Source organism: Vulpes vulpes, chromosome 9 (genome assembly GCF_048418805.1).
Source record: "Vulpes vulpes isolate BD-2025 chromosome 9, VulVul3, whole genome shotgun sequence".
Lineage (NCBI taxonomy): Eukaryota > Metazoa > Chordata > Mammalia > Carnivora > Canidae > Vulpes > Vulpes vulpes.
The window spans coordinates 7,621,295-7,640,418 of record NC_132788.1 but is presented as its reverse complement, the minus strand read 5'-3'; the positions used below and the strand labels follow the sequence as shown (position 1 = coordinate 7,640,418).

At 59.4% G+C, this 19,124-nt stretch overlaps 1 protein-coding gene across 5 annotated transcripts in view; it reads left to right on the top strand.

The window, feature by feature from the left end:
- Positions 1–8,965, top strand: part of DIS3L2 (DIS3 like 3'-5' exoribonuclease 2) — a 339,592-nt gene extending 330,627 nt beyond the window's left edge. For all 5 annotated transcript variants that reach the window (XM_072719168.1, XM_072719171.1, XM_072719169.1 and 2 more), the window contains 7 exons: positions 1,661–1,844; positions 2,425–2,511; positions 5,357–5,504; positions 5,921–6,051; positions 6,229–6,333; positions 7,665–7,766; positions 8,450–8,965. In XM_072719168.1, the coding sequence (XP_072575269.1) occupies positions 1,661–1,844; positions 2,425–2,511; positions 5,357–5,504; positions 5,921–6,051; positions 6,229–6,333; positions 7,665–7,766; positions 8,450–8,599 (907 nt within the window). In that variant the 3' untranslated portion in view covers positions 8,600–8,965. The remainder of the gene's footprint in view (positions 1–1,660; positions 1,845–2,424; positions 2,512–5,356; positions 5,505–5,920; positions 6,052–6,228; positions 6,334–7,664; positions 7,767–8,449) is intronic.
- The last annotated feature ends 10,159 nt before the right edge of the window (positions 8,966–19,124 follow it).

Sequence of the window (19,124 nt, the reverse complement as noted above, 5' to 3'; positions counted from 1 at the left end):
GACCTCCACTTAGGAAATGGTGGTCCGGTTCAGGTGCCTGAGCCCAGGCACTTCAGCAGGAAGTGTGCATGAGGACAGGCTGGGGGCACGGGGAAGCAGAACGGTCACTTAACTGACTACGAGTGCGCAGGAGGGGATAAAGAAACTCTTCATTCCACACCTAGGGTTTCCTGCATGGTGCAAGGGCCAGTTGACGCCTGACCTTGCAGCCTGACGCCCAAACTATACCCCTGGCCCAGTATATCCAGTAGGCCAGTCCAGAGTCATCCTCACAGAGGAGGGGCTATGAGTAAGGCTCGAGCTAGCCCTGTCCCAAGGCCCAGACCTGGCCCCGGTCCCTCTGATCATGCCACCACCAGAGGGCCATTTCCACAGCCCTTCTTCCTGGTAGGAAGGGCTTCTGGGAGACAGATGTGTTCTCAGGACCAGAGCCACAATTCTTCCATGGCAGGCCCAGTCTGGGGGGCAGAGGGGCTGTAAGCTCATGCTCATTCTCTGCCCTCATCCTGGGCTGCTTTCCCTTCCAAGAGCTTGGCGAGGTGACGAGGCTAACCCTGAGGCTTTACCCACACTTCCAGGAAGAGGAAGTTCATCTCAGGCCTCCGGCTGCTGGCCAGCAGGGCGACCAGAGCTTAGGCCCTGACCTATTCTGCATCCATGGGAGAAGCACAGGCTTGTCATGCAGCTTGGGATCCAGGATGAAAGCAGGGGAAAAGGCAGCCCCCACACAGGGTACCCAGGCCACGACGGCGGCAGTGTGCCCAAGCCCCCTTTCCAGGGGCTTCAGCTCTTGTGCATGTGTGTGACTCATCCTGCCACCAGAGCCCTGGGTGAGGGAAGCAGCACGTGGCCTCCTGCCCCACATTTGAGGGGTGGGGGCGCCAGCCTTAGGCCTGTGTGACCCAGCTTCCCACTCAGCCTGACTCCTCGATCTTGGCTCTCATCTTCATCCGCCCTCAGCCCCCGCTCCTCTCTCTGGGTCCTTTGTGCCTTCGTCTCTTCACCTGGAGCCATATCTGCTCATACCTGTTGATTCGAATTACACTCAAGTGCAGCAAGAGTCAAGTGTTAAATCCTAAGAGGTTAACTCTCTGGGATTTGAACACCTCGACGGCACTTTGGCCTTGCCCCCCAGGATATGTACGTCCTCTTGCTGTCCGTGACTCTCCTGGTCATCCTTAGAAACCCTTCTCTCCTCCCGGGGAGCAGGGAGTCCTGGGTCTGCTGAGCGCCTTCTACGGCCTTCTACACACCCCCAGGAAGCACTCGGAGTTCTCATGGCGGCCTGGGCCTCTTGTTTCCTTACAGCAGAGGACACCCCCAAGCATCCCAGGAGGCTAGTCATTCAGCAGACAGCTTTGTTGAGCACCTTCTCTTTGTCAGGCAGGGTGCTGGGGTGCCAAGCACAGGGGCCATGGTGGGGATAAGACAGATGCCATCCCCCTAGTCTCATGGGGGAGGTGGTGCACAAGCTCACACATCAGAAGAGAAGAGTGGTGCTGACTGGTTAGCTCCAGGGGGGGCACGAGGGAGTGGGGACGATACTGGGTGGCAGGAGGGCGTCTCCAGGCTGAGACCGAAGAGCCCAAGAGGGCCAGCCTGCAGCTAGCCTGGAAAAGGGCCGGTGGCCCCTGGCCCCTGCTGATTGTCCCCGCTGCAGGCTCGTGGAGGAGTTCATGCTCCTGGCCAACATGGCAGTGGCCCACAAGACGCACCGCACCTTCCCTGAGCGTGCCCTGCTGCGCCGGCACCCCCCACCCCAGACCAAGATGCTCAACGACCTCATGGAATTCTGTGACCAGATGGGGCTGCCCATGGACTTCAGCTCTGCCGGGGCCCTCAATGTGAGTGCGGGGAGTGCAGGGGAGGGGGAGGCCCTGAGGGGAGGCCTCTAAGTCACAGAGGCCCGGGCCATGGGCCATGCTCCCCACCAGGACCAGGCCAAGGGAAGCCACTCAATGCTCATCTGTGGGCAGGGATCCCGTGGCCAGGGATGCGCTGGGCTTGGGCCCAGAAACTTTCAGTAGGGGGCTGAGATGACTGGAAGCCAGAGAATGTTTTATATGTTAAGTGGTGTCAAGTGCTCCCTGCCTGGAACTAAGCCTTATGGGGCTCAGGCCTTAGCTTTGATCCCATGCAAGGGAGGATGTTCCCATCTGTGCTTTTAAGCCTGGGGTGGGCAGAGAGATGCCTTAGGTCACACAACTGGAAACCAGTGTCTCTATCCAGCCAACGAGACATGGAAGGACTGACCTCAGAGCCACGGCCCAGTGTGGGACACGGACTGGTGCTGGCCCCTGCGCTCCACCATGGCCATCTGAGCAGGGTTGAGCCCCTTCTTCCCCAGGTCTCAGATGGTCAGAGGGTGACAGGGGCCCCAGAGGTCCCCAAGCTTGACTTCATATCACACGGGTTTGCTTCTAGAAAAGTCTGACCGAAACATTTGGAGATGACAAGTACTCACTGGCCCGGAAGGAGGTGCTCACCAACATGTGCTCTCGGCCCATGCAGGTAAGGAGGGGCCAAGCCCCCCAACCTCCCCCTTCTCCCAGGGGAGTCTGTGATCACCACACACAGAGGATCTAAGGGGAGGAGTGGGGAGGACAGCCCCATGTGTTACCTCTGACAGGTGAGCCCTGGACTCCTGAGACTTGCCTGCCTCACCTGCCCAAGGATGGCTTCCATGGGCCGTTAAAGGGCCCTATTTGAGCCCTGCTGCCCCCTTACCGCCCGGCCTCTGGGGCTCCGTCTCCTTGCTGAAGGCAGGGAAGGGGCAAACACCAAGCCTTCGGTGCGCAGGCCCCGCAGACCAGACTGGCTTGGCGAAGGAATGGGGGCTGGTCAGCACTCAGTTGGGTGGACACCCCAGAGGGGAGAGATTGTCCCCCACAGCAACCTACCCAGAGGAGAAGGTGCAGCCCCCACTGTGCCCTGTGGACCCCAGGCAGAAAAGTCTCCCTCTGGCAGCTGGGAGAAGAGGAGTCGGGCCGTGGGCCTGTGTCCGCATGCAGTGTGATGGGCTGGCAGCCTGGGAGGTAGACAGTGAACCTGCTCCTAGCAGCCCTCTGAGCCTGAGCTTTGGCCCCTGCAGGCTTAAGCATCTTGGGAAGGAGCCACCCCACCCATCTGTCGGGTCAGCAGGAGCTGCAGACGCTAATGGGGCGGCTCTGGGCCCCGTTCTGGCCAGGGGACAGTGACAAACCATTTTTCAGGGGCTCAGTCACTCTGCAGATTCAATCTGTTCACGAGAACCAGGTCACCTCCACTGGCCACAGCTGATTTATTTCCCAACAGTCATATATTCTGCCCAGAATGGAGTCATCAGGGCCCTTTTGGGTCTGGCCGCTTTTACCCTGTCCCCAGTCACAAGTGCCTGCCCCCACACACACCTTTAAAGCACACCACACAGAGGAAGTTGTGCCTGTGGCCAAGAGACTCGAGGTCACTCTGTCCCCTAGCTACTCGGAGATGCAGTAGCCTCTGGTCCCAGAACTGCCTGTTGACTGCCATGCAGGGCCACTTGGACCCCCGTTCACTGCCCCCAGCCTCTGGAAGGCATCCACCTCCAAGGTCAAACTAGCCCTGGAGCTCTGTGGAAAGGATCCTTCCTCTTCTGTGTCAACCAGAGCCTGAAGGAGTGGACTTCTGGCCTTTCCTGCCAGTGAGTGACCTTCAAGGCTGGCCTTTGTGTGGGAAGCTGATGGCAAGGGGTTCCAGAGTGCCGGCGGTGCCTCCTGAGAACCGGGACAGGGACAGGGAACAAGGCAGCAGCAGCAGCAGCAGCAGCAGTGAACACCAGAGTCCTGAGTAAGCTGCTGAAATAGGAAAGCCCCCCTCCCCCACCCTGCCCACCCTGCCCAGAGATACCTTCCCAGGCAGGTTGGGACCAGGGCCTCTGGGTTCCTCAGCCCAGCCCATCTGGGGAAGTGGCCCCGCCGCTGAGAATGACGCCCAGACATGGCTTGGAGTGGCGGCTGCTCCCACCTCCCCCCGTGACTTGCCCCTGATGTAACCCAGGCCCCAGCAGGAACTGGAAGGGAGGTGGACTCGGGGAGCTGAGCGGCTCATTGCCAGCTGTGCCCTGGATTCCACAGTAACCAGAGCTGGCTGTCCATTTGGCTGAGCGCACGGGCAGGTGGGTGTGAGCAGAGAGCAAGGGAGCAAGCGAGTGAACGCACAAGGGTGTGACCTTGGCCCTTGATCAGGAACCTGTTCACTTGCTCCTTGCAGCATTCTTGATTCCCGGCCCCGAGAGCTTGGGGACCACAGGACAAGCAGCTTCAGGGACTGTGGCTGAGCCCCCCCAGACAGCCCAAACCATGGTGGCCCAGAGCCATTTGTTGGGCCCCTTGAGAAACTTGGCCTCTCTTAGTGACCCAGGTCATCACTCCTCCGCTGCAGGAGGGCCTCTTAAACTCGGACCTCTGAGTCTTGGTGCCAGGACAGCTTGTCAGGGACAAGGAGGGCTGAGGCTGGCGGCTGGCAAACCACCCCCTCCCTTGGCTGGCACGGGGTTGCCTGTGGGGGGCCCAGAGGTGCTGGGGTGCCAGCATGGCTTCTGCAGGACAAGGATCAGGGCCAGAGGGCGTGAGGTCGGTCACAACCAAAGACTCGGCCTGGGCCCCAGAGGAAAAGCCCGGTGCCCACTGCCCGTTTCACTATACGCGGGTAACAGGCATCCCAGGCCTTCCGTCCTACTTGCCATTCTGGCCGGGTGGTGGTGGCAGGCTCCGTGTCCAGGCAGAGCCACCCCAGCTTCCGCTTGTGCCTCCACAGCTGATCTGCAGCCCCTTGCCCGGCCCGGCCCTGGCCTCCTCTCTTCCCTGTTCTGGAGTAGCTGCCCCATCCCCACCCCGTGGAGCAAACCAAACTGCTCCCTTCTTATTGCTGGCGGTGCAGCAGCAGCTCGTCCTCCCCAGGTGCCATCAGACTTTGGTACCTGGCCGGCTGGCTGCGAGGGCTGGGGTGGCCCATCCCACAGGGCTCTGAGGGAGGAGGCCGTCTAGCATGTTGAGGTTCCCAGCACCCCTTGGTCCCCCAGAGGCGAGGTGGGCCCCTTGCAGTGCTCTCCAGCCTGTTCTCCGTGCTATCACCACAAGGGGTCTGCACAACCCAGGGCAAGGCCCACTTCTGTCCTCAGCAGGAGAGGGGCATGGACACCCCGTGGCTCTGCACAGCCCCACGGCAGCCCCATGGGTCCCCTTAGAGAGAATGGCCCCTGGCATCCTGCAGCCTGGCAGGTCAGTCCACTCCAGAACAGCCCATCACAAGGCCCTGAGTGTGACAGCCTGGCAGCACAAACCCAGCCCTGACCCGACCTGGCCAGGTTGTAAGACTCCGTCCTCTGTCCCCCCAGATGGCACTGTACTTCTGCTCGGGGGTGCTGCAGGATCAGGCACAGTTCCGGCACTACGCCCTCAACGTGCCACTCTACACCCACTTCACCTCTCCCATCCGCCGTTTCGCTGACGTCCTGGTGCACCGCCTCCTGGCCGCCGCACTTGGTAAGAGGCAGCGCACAGGAGGGTAACACTGACCTGTGCCCACCTAAGGGCCGCCCAGCCCCAGAGCGGGTACCTAGCAGCCAGAGGCCACACTGCATGGCTGTAGAGGCCCCAAGAGGTGGCCAGGGAGCAGCAGGGGAGCTGGGGCCCCGAAACACTCCCCCTGTGAGTCTGCTAGGCATCAGCCCCAGGAGAGCTCACTGAAAGTCCTGTACAAAATCCGGGGCTCAAGGCGGCCCTAACAGTGGCTGCCCACCTTCCCAGCCCTTGGAGCCGGGCCCTAGGAGGCTCTGGCTCCGCATGGGCCGCCCAGGCCCCACCTTGCCTGGCAGGGAGCACTGTGCTGCCTGTCACCCAGCCATGGCCGGCATACAGACAGCACCCTGACAGCAGCCCCACCAGCACCCTCTTCCCAGGCTATAGGGAGCTGCCAGATGTGGAGCCCGACACCCTGCAAAAGCAGGCTGACCACTGCAATGACCGCCGCATGGCGTCCAAGCGTGTCCAGGAGCTCAGCACCGGCCTCTTCTTTGCCATCCTGGTTAAGGTGAGGCCACCAGCCCGGTGCCCCCTCCCCCTCCTCCACCCCACGTCCCCTCCTGGGCACCTGCTCACAAGGAGCTCTTAAGGAGCTCAGGGCCTTCGGCAGCTGGCCTGGGCCATGGGGGTGATGCCACATCCCCATGCCCCGTGGCCAAGCCTTGGCTGGAGCCCTGCCTTGCAGGAAAGTGGCCCCCTGGAGTCAGAAGCCATGGTGCTCAGCGTCCTGAACCAAGCCTTCGATGTGCTGGTGCTGCGCTACGGGGTGCAGAAGCGTATCTACTGTAACGTGAGTACCCACAGGCCCCCCCCCGGGCCAGGGTCAGGGACCTGCGGACGGGCAAAGGCCAACTCTGGGTGCTGAAGTGCATCTAGTGTGATGCGATTACCAGGGACCTTGTGGCTTCGGGGCAAAGGTCCCCCTCCCCTCACAGACATCGAGCTGTGTCCACTGCACACTCTGTTTTCACCTGCGTGTTCCCCATCCCTCTGCTGAGGTCTCCTCCATATTTGCCTGGCATGTGGGGGAGCCTGGCCCGGGGACAGCCCTTGGCAGACACACAGGCATGGAGGATGGGAGCACAGGCCAGGGTCCTTGCTGTCCTCGCCGGCACTGGAGAATACAAGCCTTGGGGGTGACACCGGCCCTTTGGTGGCAGAGGGTATGCGGTCCCAGACCTCGCTTCCTGCCACCACCCAGCACCAAGCCCACCTGATGGGCCATGCTGGAACAACTGGCCACACCTGCCTGAGGTGAGGGATCCAGGCCAAGGGTCAGGCTTGAGGGAATAGGCCCCTCCCTACCCAGTGCCGGACGGCAGAGTATGCAAGTCTTGGGGGATGATTTATAGGAATGTGCAGGAAGGAAAGATCAGGGAGGATGGTCCTTGGCCACTCTGGAAATTGTGTCCCCTGAGGAGAAGGAAAAGACCATCCCTTGCCTCGGGTCTTGCCCTGTGTGGCTATTTATTTGGGGTTCTTTCCAAGGCTACTTGGTGCCTATGCAATGCCATCTGAAGGACCTATTTCAGATGACCTTGTGGTTAGCAAGTCAGCACCTGGCCCCTGACCCTGGCTTTGGATTCCCTGACATCCAGAACACTTGGGGGAATGCAGAGCCCCCACCCAGAGTGGACCGAGCGTGGCATTAAGGCAGTGGGGAAAAGCAGGAGAGACAGACTGGGGTCCAGCTGGTATCCGTCAGGGCTCCAGTCCTGAAGTTCTGAGCAGGACAGAAGTTCAGGTCTAGGTCTGCAGACAACCCAGCCCTCAGCCTGTGCTAGCAAACCCCGTGCCCGCAGGGGTCAGCCCCCCTCTACCCTTAGCTGCCTGGTCCACCTTGTCCCTGGTGAGCCCCTGCCCCTCAGCACTTGGTCACCCTCGGGTGCTGCCTCAACGGAGGACAGCCTGGCAAGGCCTCCCTGCAGCCGGCCAGAGACAAGAGGCAAGGGTGGGATGGTCCCTAATTAGAGGTCAGCAGCCAGCTGCTGGGTGTGGGGCACAGGTGGTGGTGGGGGACGGGGCCTCCAAGCAGGGGGTTGGGGGGTGGGCTACAGGGTCAAAGGTTAGGAGGTGGCGCCCAGAGCTTACAACCTGAGATACAGATGTGTGTCCCTCCAGGCACTGCCCCTGCGGTCCCACCACTTCCAGAGGGTGGGTAAGAAGCCGGAGCTCACACTTGTCTGGGAGCCTGAGGACATGGAGCAGGAGCCAGTGCGGCAGGTCAGAAGCCGGGGGTGGGGCAGTTTTTCCAGAGTACCACTGTGTGCCTGTCCACCCCAGTTCTTCATGAGCCCTACTCCTGCCTCCTGGGGCGCAGTTGCCACGCCTCCCCTGCTGTCCCTCCTGCCCCCCACCCAGTGTATGCCCCAGCATTTAGGTTCCCCTGTGGGATTTCAGATTCCACATGGGGAGACCAGCACAGTTCACCCCCATCACCTCCTTTGGGCCAGAGCTTTCCTGTACTGCCTTCCCTGCCCTGGGGACACCCACTGTGGGAGGAACGGTGGGCGGGGGGGGGGGGGGGCGCACTGCCTATCCCTCTAAAGCAGGGTTTTAACTTTTGGGGTCCTTTTAAGAATCTAAGGAAAACTGTGGATCTTCCTACCCAAGATCTTGTATCTAATGGTGTTCACCTATGGCATGCTCTGAAGGCCAGCCCCACACCCCAGTTCCCTGCTCCCTGACCCCGGGCACTCAGAGCACCAGACAGCGCACACTGCGGTGACTGGCCCATTTTACTTCTCACCGGAGCCCCAGGGCCTCAGCTCCCGAGCAGGCGCAGCTGACGACAGGCAAACAGGGCAAGTGGTCCCAGGGCCCAGCCAGGGTGGGTGGCAGGGTTGGGCAGGACTGGCCCCTCATGGCCCACTCCTGTCACCATGCCGGGCTCTGCTCTGCTGCAGGTTGTCACCATCTTCAGCCTGGTGGAGGTGGTACTGCAGGCGGAGACCACGGCCCTCAAGTACAGCGCCATCCTGAAGCGGCCGGGCACCGAGGGCCTCCTAGGCCTACAGCACCACGAGGAACGTGCTGACAGTGGCCAGCTGGACTGAGGCCCGCCCCCCACCCCGGCCAGCCACACCCACCCCCACGCCCACCCCACCCACTGGCTTTTAGGGATAGGACCTTTTGACACCAAAGGGGATTTTTAATTTGGTTTTTAACAACTCAGGGTTTTGTTTTTATTTCTTCATTCTATTTTATTTTTGCAGCTCAGTTTTTAAATAGACTGGAGAGGAGAGAGTGGGGCTGGATAGAAGGCTGAGGCCTGGCCAGTGCTTGACCAGAATGGGACAGGACCCGGTCCTCCTGGGAGGCCAGCCCCACTTCAGCCAGGCTGCCCACTGCCTTCCCCTGCCCAGGAAACCGGGGGATTTTCAGCAAATCAGTGTCATGGAATAAAATCAAGTGTGAATTACTGTTTGGCGTGTGGGGCACCACTGGGAGGCCAGGGCAGCAGGGTGCCCCAGGACCCAGGACGAGAGACCCGGCTCAGGCTCCAACCCCTCACAGCTGAGCTGGGGTCACCACCCTCCGGAACCTCTCTGTCAGTTCCAGGATGATTCACAGAGCTGGCCACATGTCAGGTTGAGGCCGGTGCCTCATTCTGGCTGATTAGAAACATAATTAGTATGCAAGACAGCAAGCTCACCCATCGCCCTCCTCAAGTGACTGTGTCTGCCCCCACCACACCATCTTTTGCCTGCCTGCTAGCCTCAGGAGGGGGGCCGTGGGTCCTGTGACTCTCCCTCCCCCAGGTCCTGGGCCGGGGCTCTGAGTAGCCCTGTCCACACCCCGTGGTTCAGGCTGGTACCTTCGCACCTCCAGTGCCAGCCTTTGCACCTCCACTGGCAGCCCTGAGGGAGCAGAGGGGCAGAGGGGACCTAGGCCTGCAGAGAAGAGGAGGGCCCTCAAACTGGCCTTCCCAACCAAGGTGCCTGGGGGCCCTGGCCTGGCCTAGTCACCTGCCCTGCATCATCCTGAGCACCCACCGATTGCACCATCCTGGGGACCCAGGGACCGAGATGGAAGGCCGCTGGGTCATGCCTTCTCCCCAGCTGGCCTGACCACAGCCTGCACTCCTTCCCCTCCTAACTAGGGAACCACAGGTCAAACTGTGGTGAAACTAGGGTGAAAACCATGGTGACCCCGGCCTTGGGTCCACCGTGCTATTTCCTTGGGCGTCAGCACTAACGAGCCCATTGGATCTGGTTGCAATGAATTCTCTTCAAAGAAAAATCCAATACGGTACCTTGTAGGAGGGCCTCTCGGGGACCAGAGGGCCGATGGTGTGGCTGCCTTTGTCCACCACCGACAGGCCAGGGCTCGTCCTCTGCCCGGCCCCAGCTGGGTGTGAGAGGGGAATGGAGGACGCGCCACCGTCCTGCCTTCAGCTACTTTCTCCTCCAGCGCCTCAGCCAGCCTTCCAATGTCTGTCTCACCACCCTCAGGATGTCCCTGAGGCCACCACCTCCACACCCCCCGTTCCATCCCCACAGCCTCCTCCTGCAACCAAGGATCTGAAGGGAAGAAGAGGTGAGAGGGTCTGGTGGTTTGATATTTAGATGAGATTTCTGGGTGTTTCCTGTCCTAGGCAGCCCAACAGAGCCCAAGGGCAAGAAATCCCAACCCTGACTCCATCCCCTCAACTTCCAACCCTCTGAGGAGGAGCAGCCCTGTCCTGTCCTGGTGCTGTCTCCTGACAGCCTCCCTCAGAGCCTGGGAGCTGAGGGCAGAGCAGGGGCCCCCGGGGAGTGACACCTGTCAGGGAGGCCACATGTCAGAGCACCTGGGCTCCCTCTTGAGCAGCATGGACTCAGCCCGGACCCCCGTCCTTACTGCCCCAGTGCCCCCTGAGCCCTGGTGAGGCATAGCCAGCTCGGTCAGCAAGGACTCGCTTGGATGGCAGAGGTGGGTCTCACCCTGATGCACCCTAGAGCCATGGGGGCCATGGCAACCCCAGCCTACCCCTGCATCATCAGAAACTGCACCCAGAGAGGAGGCCAAGGAGACAGCAAGCCTGCCCAGCCAGGACCAGGAATCAGGCACCTGCCCTCCACCGTACCCCCCCCACCGGTAGGTCCAAAGGAGGCAGCCCAGCACTCTCCCCAAGGTAGCCGGGTCCGTCTTCATCCCCTGTCCCAGCACACCCAGCTTTGGCGGAGGCCCCCTGAGGGAGCCAGCCCCTCCTGTGTCCCCACGTGATGGAACTATGACAAAAGGAAGACGAGACACAAAACCTCATCATAAAGGAAGACATCCCTCCGGCCTCTCCAGAGCCGCTGCACACTGGTACAGACAAGCCCAGGGCCCAGAGCGGGGCTCTGCCTTCCTCAAGGGGCCAACACGGATCACCACGGCAGAGGGAACCGTAGATGCAAACAACGTCACGGCACGACGAGGCTCTAGCTAAGCTCCAGGGCTAGAGAGTGTATTCCCAGCCCTGAAGGGACAGTGGCCAGAAGATGATGCACCGGCCCCTCGGGGGTGAAGGGACTGAGGCTCCAAGGTACTTGCCTCACCACGAGGTCGCCAGGATCAGAGAGTGCCCAGAGCTCACGCAAGAAGATGCTGGAACGGTAGATCGGTAGATCGCGTGGACCCTGAGCTGGCCAGAGAACTCACGGTTTCTAACCAGGGCTGCTCCTTCACTCCTTTAACAGGGGGAGCCCGCGGTGCTCTGTGCTCTCGGCCGCTGTCCAGAGGGGAGTGGTGACGGGAGGGTGAAGGCCGAGAGGGAGGTGGCGCGGGGGCAGAGCCCAGGGGGCAGCCTGATGGCTCTGTGCAGGCCGGGCTCTGAGGCCGGGGGCTGTGTGGGCGGCAGAGGGGGCCGGAAGCCAGAGCACAGGTGCGGAGGGAGCCAGGAGAGCCAGGGGGCTGGCGTGAGGAGGACTTTCCTTGCTGCGGCAGAACAGATGAGGGTGCAGGCCATCGTCCCCAGGCTTCATGCTGAGGGCAGGCCCCGAGGGGCCTCAGGACAGAGGCTGGGCAGGGGTGGAGGGTCTGGGTGCAGCAACAGGGGTGGGCGGGGGCCTGGGCATCCTAGGTCCTGAAGCGCAGGGGAGAGTGGGGCTCTGGGGGGGGGGGGGTCCTCAGCACACAGCCCAGGTTAAAAGCCTGGGAAGGCTCAGGACTGAAAGTCTGGAATCAGAAAGATGAGAAAGAGGTGGAAGGAGGAGCCCGAGAAGGGTTCTGAGGCTCCAGGGGGACTCCTGTCTTTTGATTTCAAAGGAGAGGAACCCAGTATGAAGTGGCTCTGGGAGGAAGGGAGCTGGCAGGAAGGCCGGAGAGAATACCTGAGGGTGAGAAGGCCGCCCTTGGGGGGCAGGGAGGCACCAGGCCTCGGGGTCACCGGGAGTGGCCCTGTGCCCCTTCTGCTTCATTTCCTCCTGGTGCAGGTCACTTCCTCCATGGTGACCTTCTGGAAACGTGTATCTTCTGTATCTTGCAGCCCACCCTCCTGGAGAGAGACTGACAGCCTCTCCCCGCTGCAGTCAGAGAGACCCCAGGAAAGAATGGGGCGGCTGCCCAGCCCTGGCCCAGCAGGGAGCAGAATGGAAGCTCTTGGGTCCCTGGCAGTTGGGAGGGATGGACAAGAGGATGGGGAGCAGGTCCCAGGAAGAGGCGAGGCCACCACTGTGGCCGCTGCGAGCACGGGGCACTGACAGGCCACAGGGCAGGAAGCAGGAGTCCAGGTTGGAGGGGCCGTGACAATCCAGGTGAGATGAAGGCCTGAGAGGGAACAGATCCAAGATGTTGGGACAGAGCAGGCGCAGGCAGGTGCTGGAGTCCCCGGCAAGGGTGGGCCCCCGACAGAGGCGGCGGGGGGAGCGCCCCGGGGTGGGGGGGGTGCAAAGGACGGAGCAGAGGAGGGCTGGGGACAGCAAGGCCAGAGTCGGACTCCTGGGGACAAGAGAGCCTCAGATGCCGCTGCCGGGCGGTGAGAGCACGAGGCGGGGCGTGCGGAGCATTGCGACTGCACGGGGGCGAGCAGCTGTCTTCACGAGGCCGAGACCAAGAAACAGCCCAAGTGCCCGGCAGCCGGGGAAAGACCCCGCCTACATGCACGGTGACACGACCCCGCCGTGAGAAAGGACACCCTGCCGGTGTGGCAACACGGATGAAGCTGGGGGACAGGAGTCCTGCGAGGTGAAGGGAGCCCGGCGGGAGGCGGCGCATGTTCTGGCTCATGGGCGGGCCCTCCAATGATCGGACTCATAAAAGCAGCGGAGAAAGCCGGTCTCCGGGCCAGGGCAGGGAGCAAGATGGGGACACTGGGGACACAGTTTCAGCTGTAAGATGGACACGTTCTGGGGACTCTCGTGTACAGCGTGGCCGTGGAGTTAACAATACCGTGTCGTGGACTTGAAAGCCGCCAAGCGGGTAGCTCTTGAGTGTTCTCGCCACAAAAAGAAAATGGTCACCCTGAGGTGACAGATATGTTAACCCACGTGATTGTGGGGATCGTTTCGCCATATGTACATACGTTGAACAGCAAGTTGTACTTCCCGGGTATACACAATTCCTATTTGTCAGTTATACCTCAGCGAAGCTGCTAAATAAACAGATAAATACAAACCGAGTCTGTGCACCTTCCCCTTAAACCTGGACAGGCTCGATGGCTGCTAATATGCAGAAATGTGGCAGGAGTGACACCGCCAGGGTCGAGGCCCAGGCCTCAAGCTGGCAGCTTCCACTCCCTGTCTCTTGGAACCCGGCGGCCTCGTGGTGAGGAAGCTCAAGCCGCTCTGTGGAGAAGCCCTCAGGGGAACGAGCCAGTGTATCTTGGAAGTGGCTCCCCCAGGTCCCCTCCGAGCCCTGCCCGGACTACAGATTTGTGATCAGGTAAACGTGTAAGGTAGTTTGGGGATGGTTCGTTATACACACACCGCTCCAGACACCGAGAACAGAAGAGCCATAGACCGTGTCAGCAGATAGAGCTCACGGTAGAAAAGTGAAGAAGTGAGAAATCTCAACATAGAGAAGTGGTTGCCTCGGATGTGGGAAAATGCAGGGAGAACACAGGGAACTGCTGCTTTTGTTTTGTTGTAACAAACCCTACAGATCTACTCGACAGTCTAAACTATATTCATGTACAACTGGGATAAGAATAAAAATCCCAACACCGCCCCCCAAAAATCTTTTTTCTTAGCAGGAATGGATCTACGGTTGGTTTAAAAGGCTTTTTGTACATTCAGCAACAGGGATATTAAACAGTCCATCATTCCAGTAAGTGAGATAAAATTCCTGCTGACAGGTGGCTGATCCTCCCAGTGAGTTCAAATGGTGCCTGAGGCCTTCTACTGAAAGACTCAGGGGGCAGTCTTGGCGGGGACGGGTCCACTGGTGGCCTCAGGGGAGCCCCTAGGGGCCCTGGTGGCCCCTTGTCTGAGCCAAGGCAGGGAGTCCAGGGCGAGGGACGAGGCCCGGGGCAGCTAGCCAGCCAGGAAGCAGCCGTGTGGCATTTGCAGGGGGGAGGGGGACAGAACTGCAGGTGAGGCTCCACGGTGGCTCTGTGGGTGGCCTGAACCCCGGCCCTGGCTGGCACCCACTGCTGAGGCCCGGTTCGTGGGCCCAGTCGCACACTCCAGAGCCAATTGGAGTTGAGAGGGGTATTGCAGCAGATGAAAGATGTGAGCCCTGCTGAATGGGAGGAGGAAGAAGATGCCTTTCACAGCAATAAAGAAGATTCTGGAGATGTGGGCGGGGGGAGTATATGAAGGACTTGGAATGAGGAGTTTGAATTTGCACATATCTGAGTCAGTTACATATTCAAAGCCTGCAAGATTATCTCCTTGAACCTCTTTTTACGAGTTTTTATGGTTTGGGGGTGTTTTTTTTTAATACATAGAAAGCAGTTTTAGGGGGGTAAGTCCCATTTAACGAATTTGTTTTACTTAAAGCTGTTTTACTCAGTTTCGTGAATTGTGTTGTGTTCTCTAACGTTCATAAATTGTCTGTTGCTCAGTTCTGGAAAGCATGTAGGGAAATATTGAAGAAGCAACAGAAACGGAAATGCGAGACAGAACGTGAAGCCAGATGTCTCGTTGAGATTTCACCTTCGTAGATTTTCAAACCAAGCTGCTCTCGGAATAAGACGGCCCTCCTGGTTCTCAGGATCCAGAAATCAGAGTTAAAGTTCTGAATGCAGTTACAGGAGTGAGCCTTCCCTCCCTCACGTTGTTCATCCAGACCAAACCCCCTGTGGGCCACGGACAGCCATTCCTGCCTCCGCCCTGCATCAGCCTAGGGACACCGACCTTGAGCCCCACGGGAGAACAGCCACCTGCCAGCCCCCACACACCTGCCCCTGCCCTCACCCCTGCCCCCACCCCCCACCCCCAGGCAGAGGGGAGGCCAGGCTGCAGCCCACTCCACCAACCTGGAGCACGCTGAGCCCCCAGGAACCATATGGGAGGGGCATACGGTGGCCTTTGCTGCCCTGCTGGTGGACAGTCTCCTTTTCTGCGCTCCCCCCCCAAAGATACGTGACCCAAGGTCCCCTGGGGAAGGGTAGTGCCTGGGCACCCCCCACACAGGTAAGCGGAATAGCCCAGAAGGAGGCTTTTGCCCACACAGACCTTAATCATAAATACTTGCTTTTTAGGAATGAGCCACTTTGTCTAACATTTGGCCACTTGGTGTTCAAACCCTCCACTAGCTTTATTTATTACTTATTTTTTCAGCTAGCTTTAATTATGTTCAAGACCTGCCTTTTTACAAAAGTTAGGGTTTCGCCCTTCCTCTCCCCCTCCAGAATTGTCTCTGTCAGGCCCTGCGCTGACAGCCCTGGGACCTGGGTCCTGTTCTTCGCATCTCACAGAGGGGGACCTGAAGGCTTGAGAGAGGTTAAGTGCAGAAGGGCACCCATTGGAAGTGGTGGAGACTGAGCCCAGGCCCCAGGGTGCTGTGGGTGGGCTTCCTGGTCTTTGCCAGCCTGGATCTATAATGTGGTTTATTCTGCAGCCGTTGAGCACCTTTTTGGTTTGGTTTTGTTTTTAAGATTTTATTTACTTATTTGTCGGCGGAAGAGAGAGAGAGAATCAGAGCGCACAAGCAGGAGGAGCGAGTGGCAGGCAGAGGGAGAAGCAGGCTCCCGGATGGGGACTCGATCCCGGGACCCCGGCCAGGATCATGACCTGAGCTGAGGGCAGACGCTTCACCCACTGAGCCACCCTGCGCCCCGAACACCTTTATGATAATCATCCCGCATGAAGAAATGTCCAGTGGGAGGGGAGGCCAGAGCTCGGGGAGGCAGGCCGGAGGGTGGCTGGCCGACAAATGGCAGTGGCAGGAGAGGGATTTGGGATGTAGGTGATCTGAGAGAGGGAGCCAGGGAGGCGGGTGGGCACCGAGGAGAGAGCCGATCCCACGATCCCACGTGGGGCCAGAGTACAGAAAGCCACACAGTGTCGTAGCGTCCCTCCACCGTGTCCATCCCTCCTCTGCCAGTGGCTCCTCACCTGCTCCTGCCTGTGCTCCCCACTCTGCCCACAGACCCCCAAAGCCCGGACCAGCCCCAACCCTGCCAGCCGGCTGGCCAGGCTTCCGTGCTGCCCGGATGCCCCCCACCCTGGCATTACTTCCTGCTCCTCCACAGTGGGGTCTGACACTGGTCGAGGGAACCTCGATTCTTCCCCTGGGACAGTGTCCAGGAACACAATTGGGTTTAGGGTTCCCCCCGCAACTTCTAGACAGGAAGCCCCCAGCTGGTTGGGTCGGATTTGAATCCTCTAGACCTCCAGGATGATTTACATAAGCTTGGTGCTCCAGAGACTTCGACTGAACAAAATCACCTCCTTTAAACAACTAGGAGCTGCCCAGCTTCTGGGTTTTGCCCCAGGACCCTCGCTGAGGGTGGCTGCAATGGCCTCATGAGGTTCCCAGGGCTTCATGCTCCTCCCAGGCCTCAGTTTCCAAGGCTGGGGTAATGGGCTCCCTCTATTAATGCTTGCCTTCTGGAGCCTGCCTTTGGGCTTTGCAACCTCACTCTGGCCCTGGACACAGAGCTGGTGCTGACCCCCGTGCAGGTCAAAATGCCCAGTGTGAGGGGATTCCCAAGTGACTGGGTACAGTGGAACCCCTGGGGTTCTGGGGTGTGCCCCAGTGCACGCTTGAGCTCCAGCCTCAGAGGCACACCCCTCCACTGAGCCCCGGAAGGGACCTCGGCAAACCTTCCCCTCCATGGCCCCATGGGTGCCCCCAAGGTCTGTGCTGTCGCTGCTTCCTTCCAGAGGCACCCCCTCCTGGGGCTGTTCTCTGGTCCGTGCCCCTCTACTCCTGGGGAAGGGCAGGGCCTCAGTCTCTGGGCGTGCAGCAGGGACCCCAGACACGCACCATAGCTGCAAAGGAAGGCTGGGGGCTGCTCCCTCCCCTGCTGCCTCTAAGATCTGTCTCACGGAGCCTGTGACCCTGGCCAAGCCTGTTGCTCTCAGCTGAGTGTCCTTCGTGGTCCATCAGTTCCCCAGGCCACAAAGCGGCGAACTGTTCCGTGAGTGGCACAGGCCCCGTGACTTTCTTGATGGCACCCCCGCTTGGGCCAGGAGGAAAGATAGGTGGGCTGGCCCCAGAACTGGCCAGAGAGGGGAGACATGTCATCAGAAGGGCGGGGAGGGGGGGTGCCTGGGTGGGCAGTTGATTGAGCTTCTGACTCTTGGTTTCAGCTCAGGTCTTATCTCAGGGTCGTGAGATGGAGCCCCAAGTTGGGCTCCTCCCTCAGCAGGAAGTCTACTTGAGATTCTCTCTCCCTCTCCCTCTGCCCCTCTCCCCTGAATAAGCATGCTCTCTCTTGCTCTCTCTCTCTCAAATAAATAAATCCAAAAAAAAGAAAAGAAAAGTGCAGGGAGGTTCAAGCACTGCCACTGTGGCTGAGTGGAGCTGAGATAATGCCTCTGCCCCCATTGCTCACCCGTGCCCTCCCTCCTGCCTGCCAGGCCCCCAGAGGCCTTCAGGAGCCTTCCTACTCCCTGATCCCATGAGGGCTACCCATGAAAAGGGGCAAAACCCAACTGTGTTTGCTCCCAGCATCCCAGCCTGAGTGGGGACACTCCTACCTTTGCTACAGGGCTCAAATGAGAGAAACTGGCCCCTAGAAGGAGAAGCCTCCGTTTCCCCAAAGTGCTCCCCATTGTGCTGAGGGGTGTTGTCTTTTGATGATCGGCAGTCGTTCCCAGCTCCTGCCCCGCTCCCCCTGAGTGGCAGGGCCTCACTACAGTTCCCAAGGGGGGTGTCATCGGGAGGGCAGGAGGGCAGGAGGGCAGGAGGGCAGGAGGCAAGAAGGAGCCATATACGTGGGTTGGCAGCAGCTGCTCCGGGGGTGGGCCCAGCATCACCTTGCCCCTGGCAGGGCCGACATGCACCCGGTGCTCAGGGCTCGGACACGGCCTGGACAGCCTCCGGTGGTAAATGAGGATGATGGTGGAGGGTGCCTGAGCTCCAGATGGGGCCCCACAGGACAAGCCCTTCCTCCCCAGGGAGCAGACGAGGACAGCCAGACTGCAGGCTGCACAGATTACCCCAGAGGCATTATCTCTCACTCCACACCAGAAAGACCTTGCTGCCTGCGGACCTGTAATCCTGGGCCCTGGGAGAAGGACTATAAGCAGATGTCATCACAGGTGACTCAGGCACCCAAAGGTGCCTGCCTGACTCAGGGAGGCAGGGTGCCCTGGCAGCTCCCGCACAGCCAGGTCATAGCTGCAGGTTTTGAATGTGGACAGACATGCTTTGTTTCCTGCCAGTGACATGGGGTCAGTCCCTCTCAGGCACATGACAAAATTCACAAGAAACCAAGGCTGATCACAACTGATGATTACTTAATGCCACCATAAGCAGTGCTAGCAGCTGCACTCCTGGCATTTTATTATAGAGAAATGAAAACGTATGTCCCCTCCACCAAAAAAAAAAAAAAAAAAAAAAAAAAAGCCTGAGTGAATATTCACAGCAGCTTTATTTATAATCCCCCAAACTGGAATCAGCACAGGTGTCTGTCCTTGGCCATGTGAAGGGTTAAACACTGTGGTCTACTCATCCCACAGAAGACACTCAGTCATACAAAGGAGCCAGCTACTGATCCGTGTTTGGATGAATGAATCTCCAGGGAAGTGTGCTGAGTGAGAAAGAGCCAACCCCCAGAGACCATATGATGCCATGTATGTAACTTACTTGAATTGACAAAATTTTAGAAATGCAGGAGAGGGGTTAGAGACTGAGCAGGGGTGTGTGTGTGGGGGGGGGGTTATAAAGCATCTGTGCCAGTGCGTGGGGTTGGAGCTGCTCAGTATCTCAACTACAGTGAGTGGCGTTCACATGAGCCCATGCATGGGACGAGATAGCGTAGAGCCCACACAGCCGCACAAAGGAGTCCACGTAAAAGGGGGGAGATCCGAATAGAAATCTGAAAGTCTGTGGATTTTGTACCTTTGGGGGAAACTGGGCACCACACAAGGGATCTCTGTATTTTTTCTCACAACTGCATGTGAGTCGACAAGTTATGTCAAAAAGTTTGATTGAAAAAGGTATGGAGGTGGGGCACGCCTGGGTGGCCCAGGGTGGCCCAGTCGTTAAGTGTCTGACTCT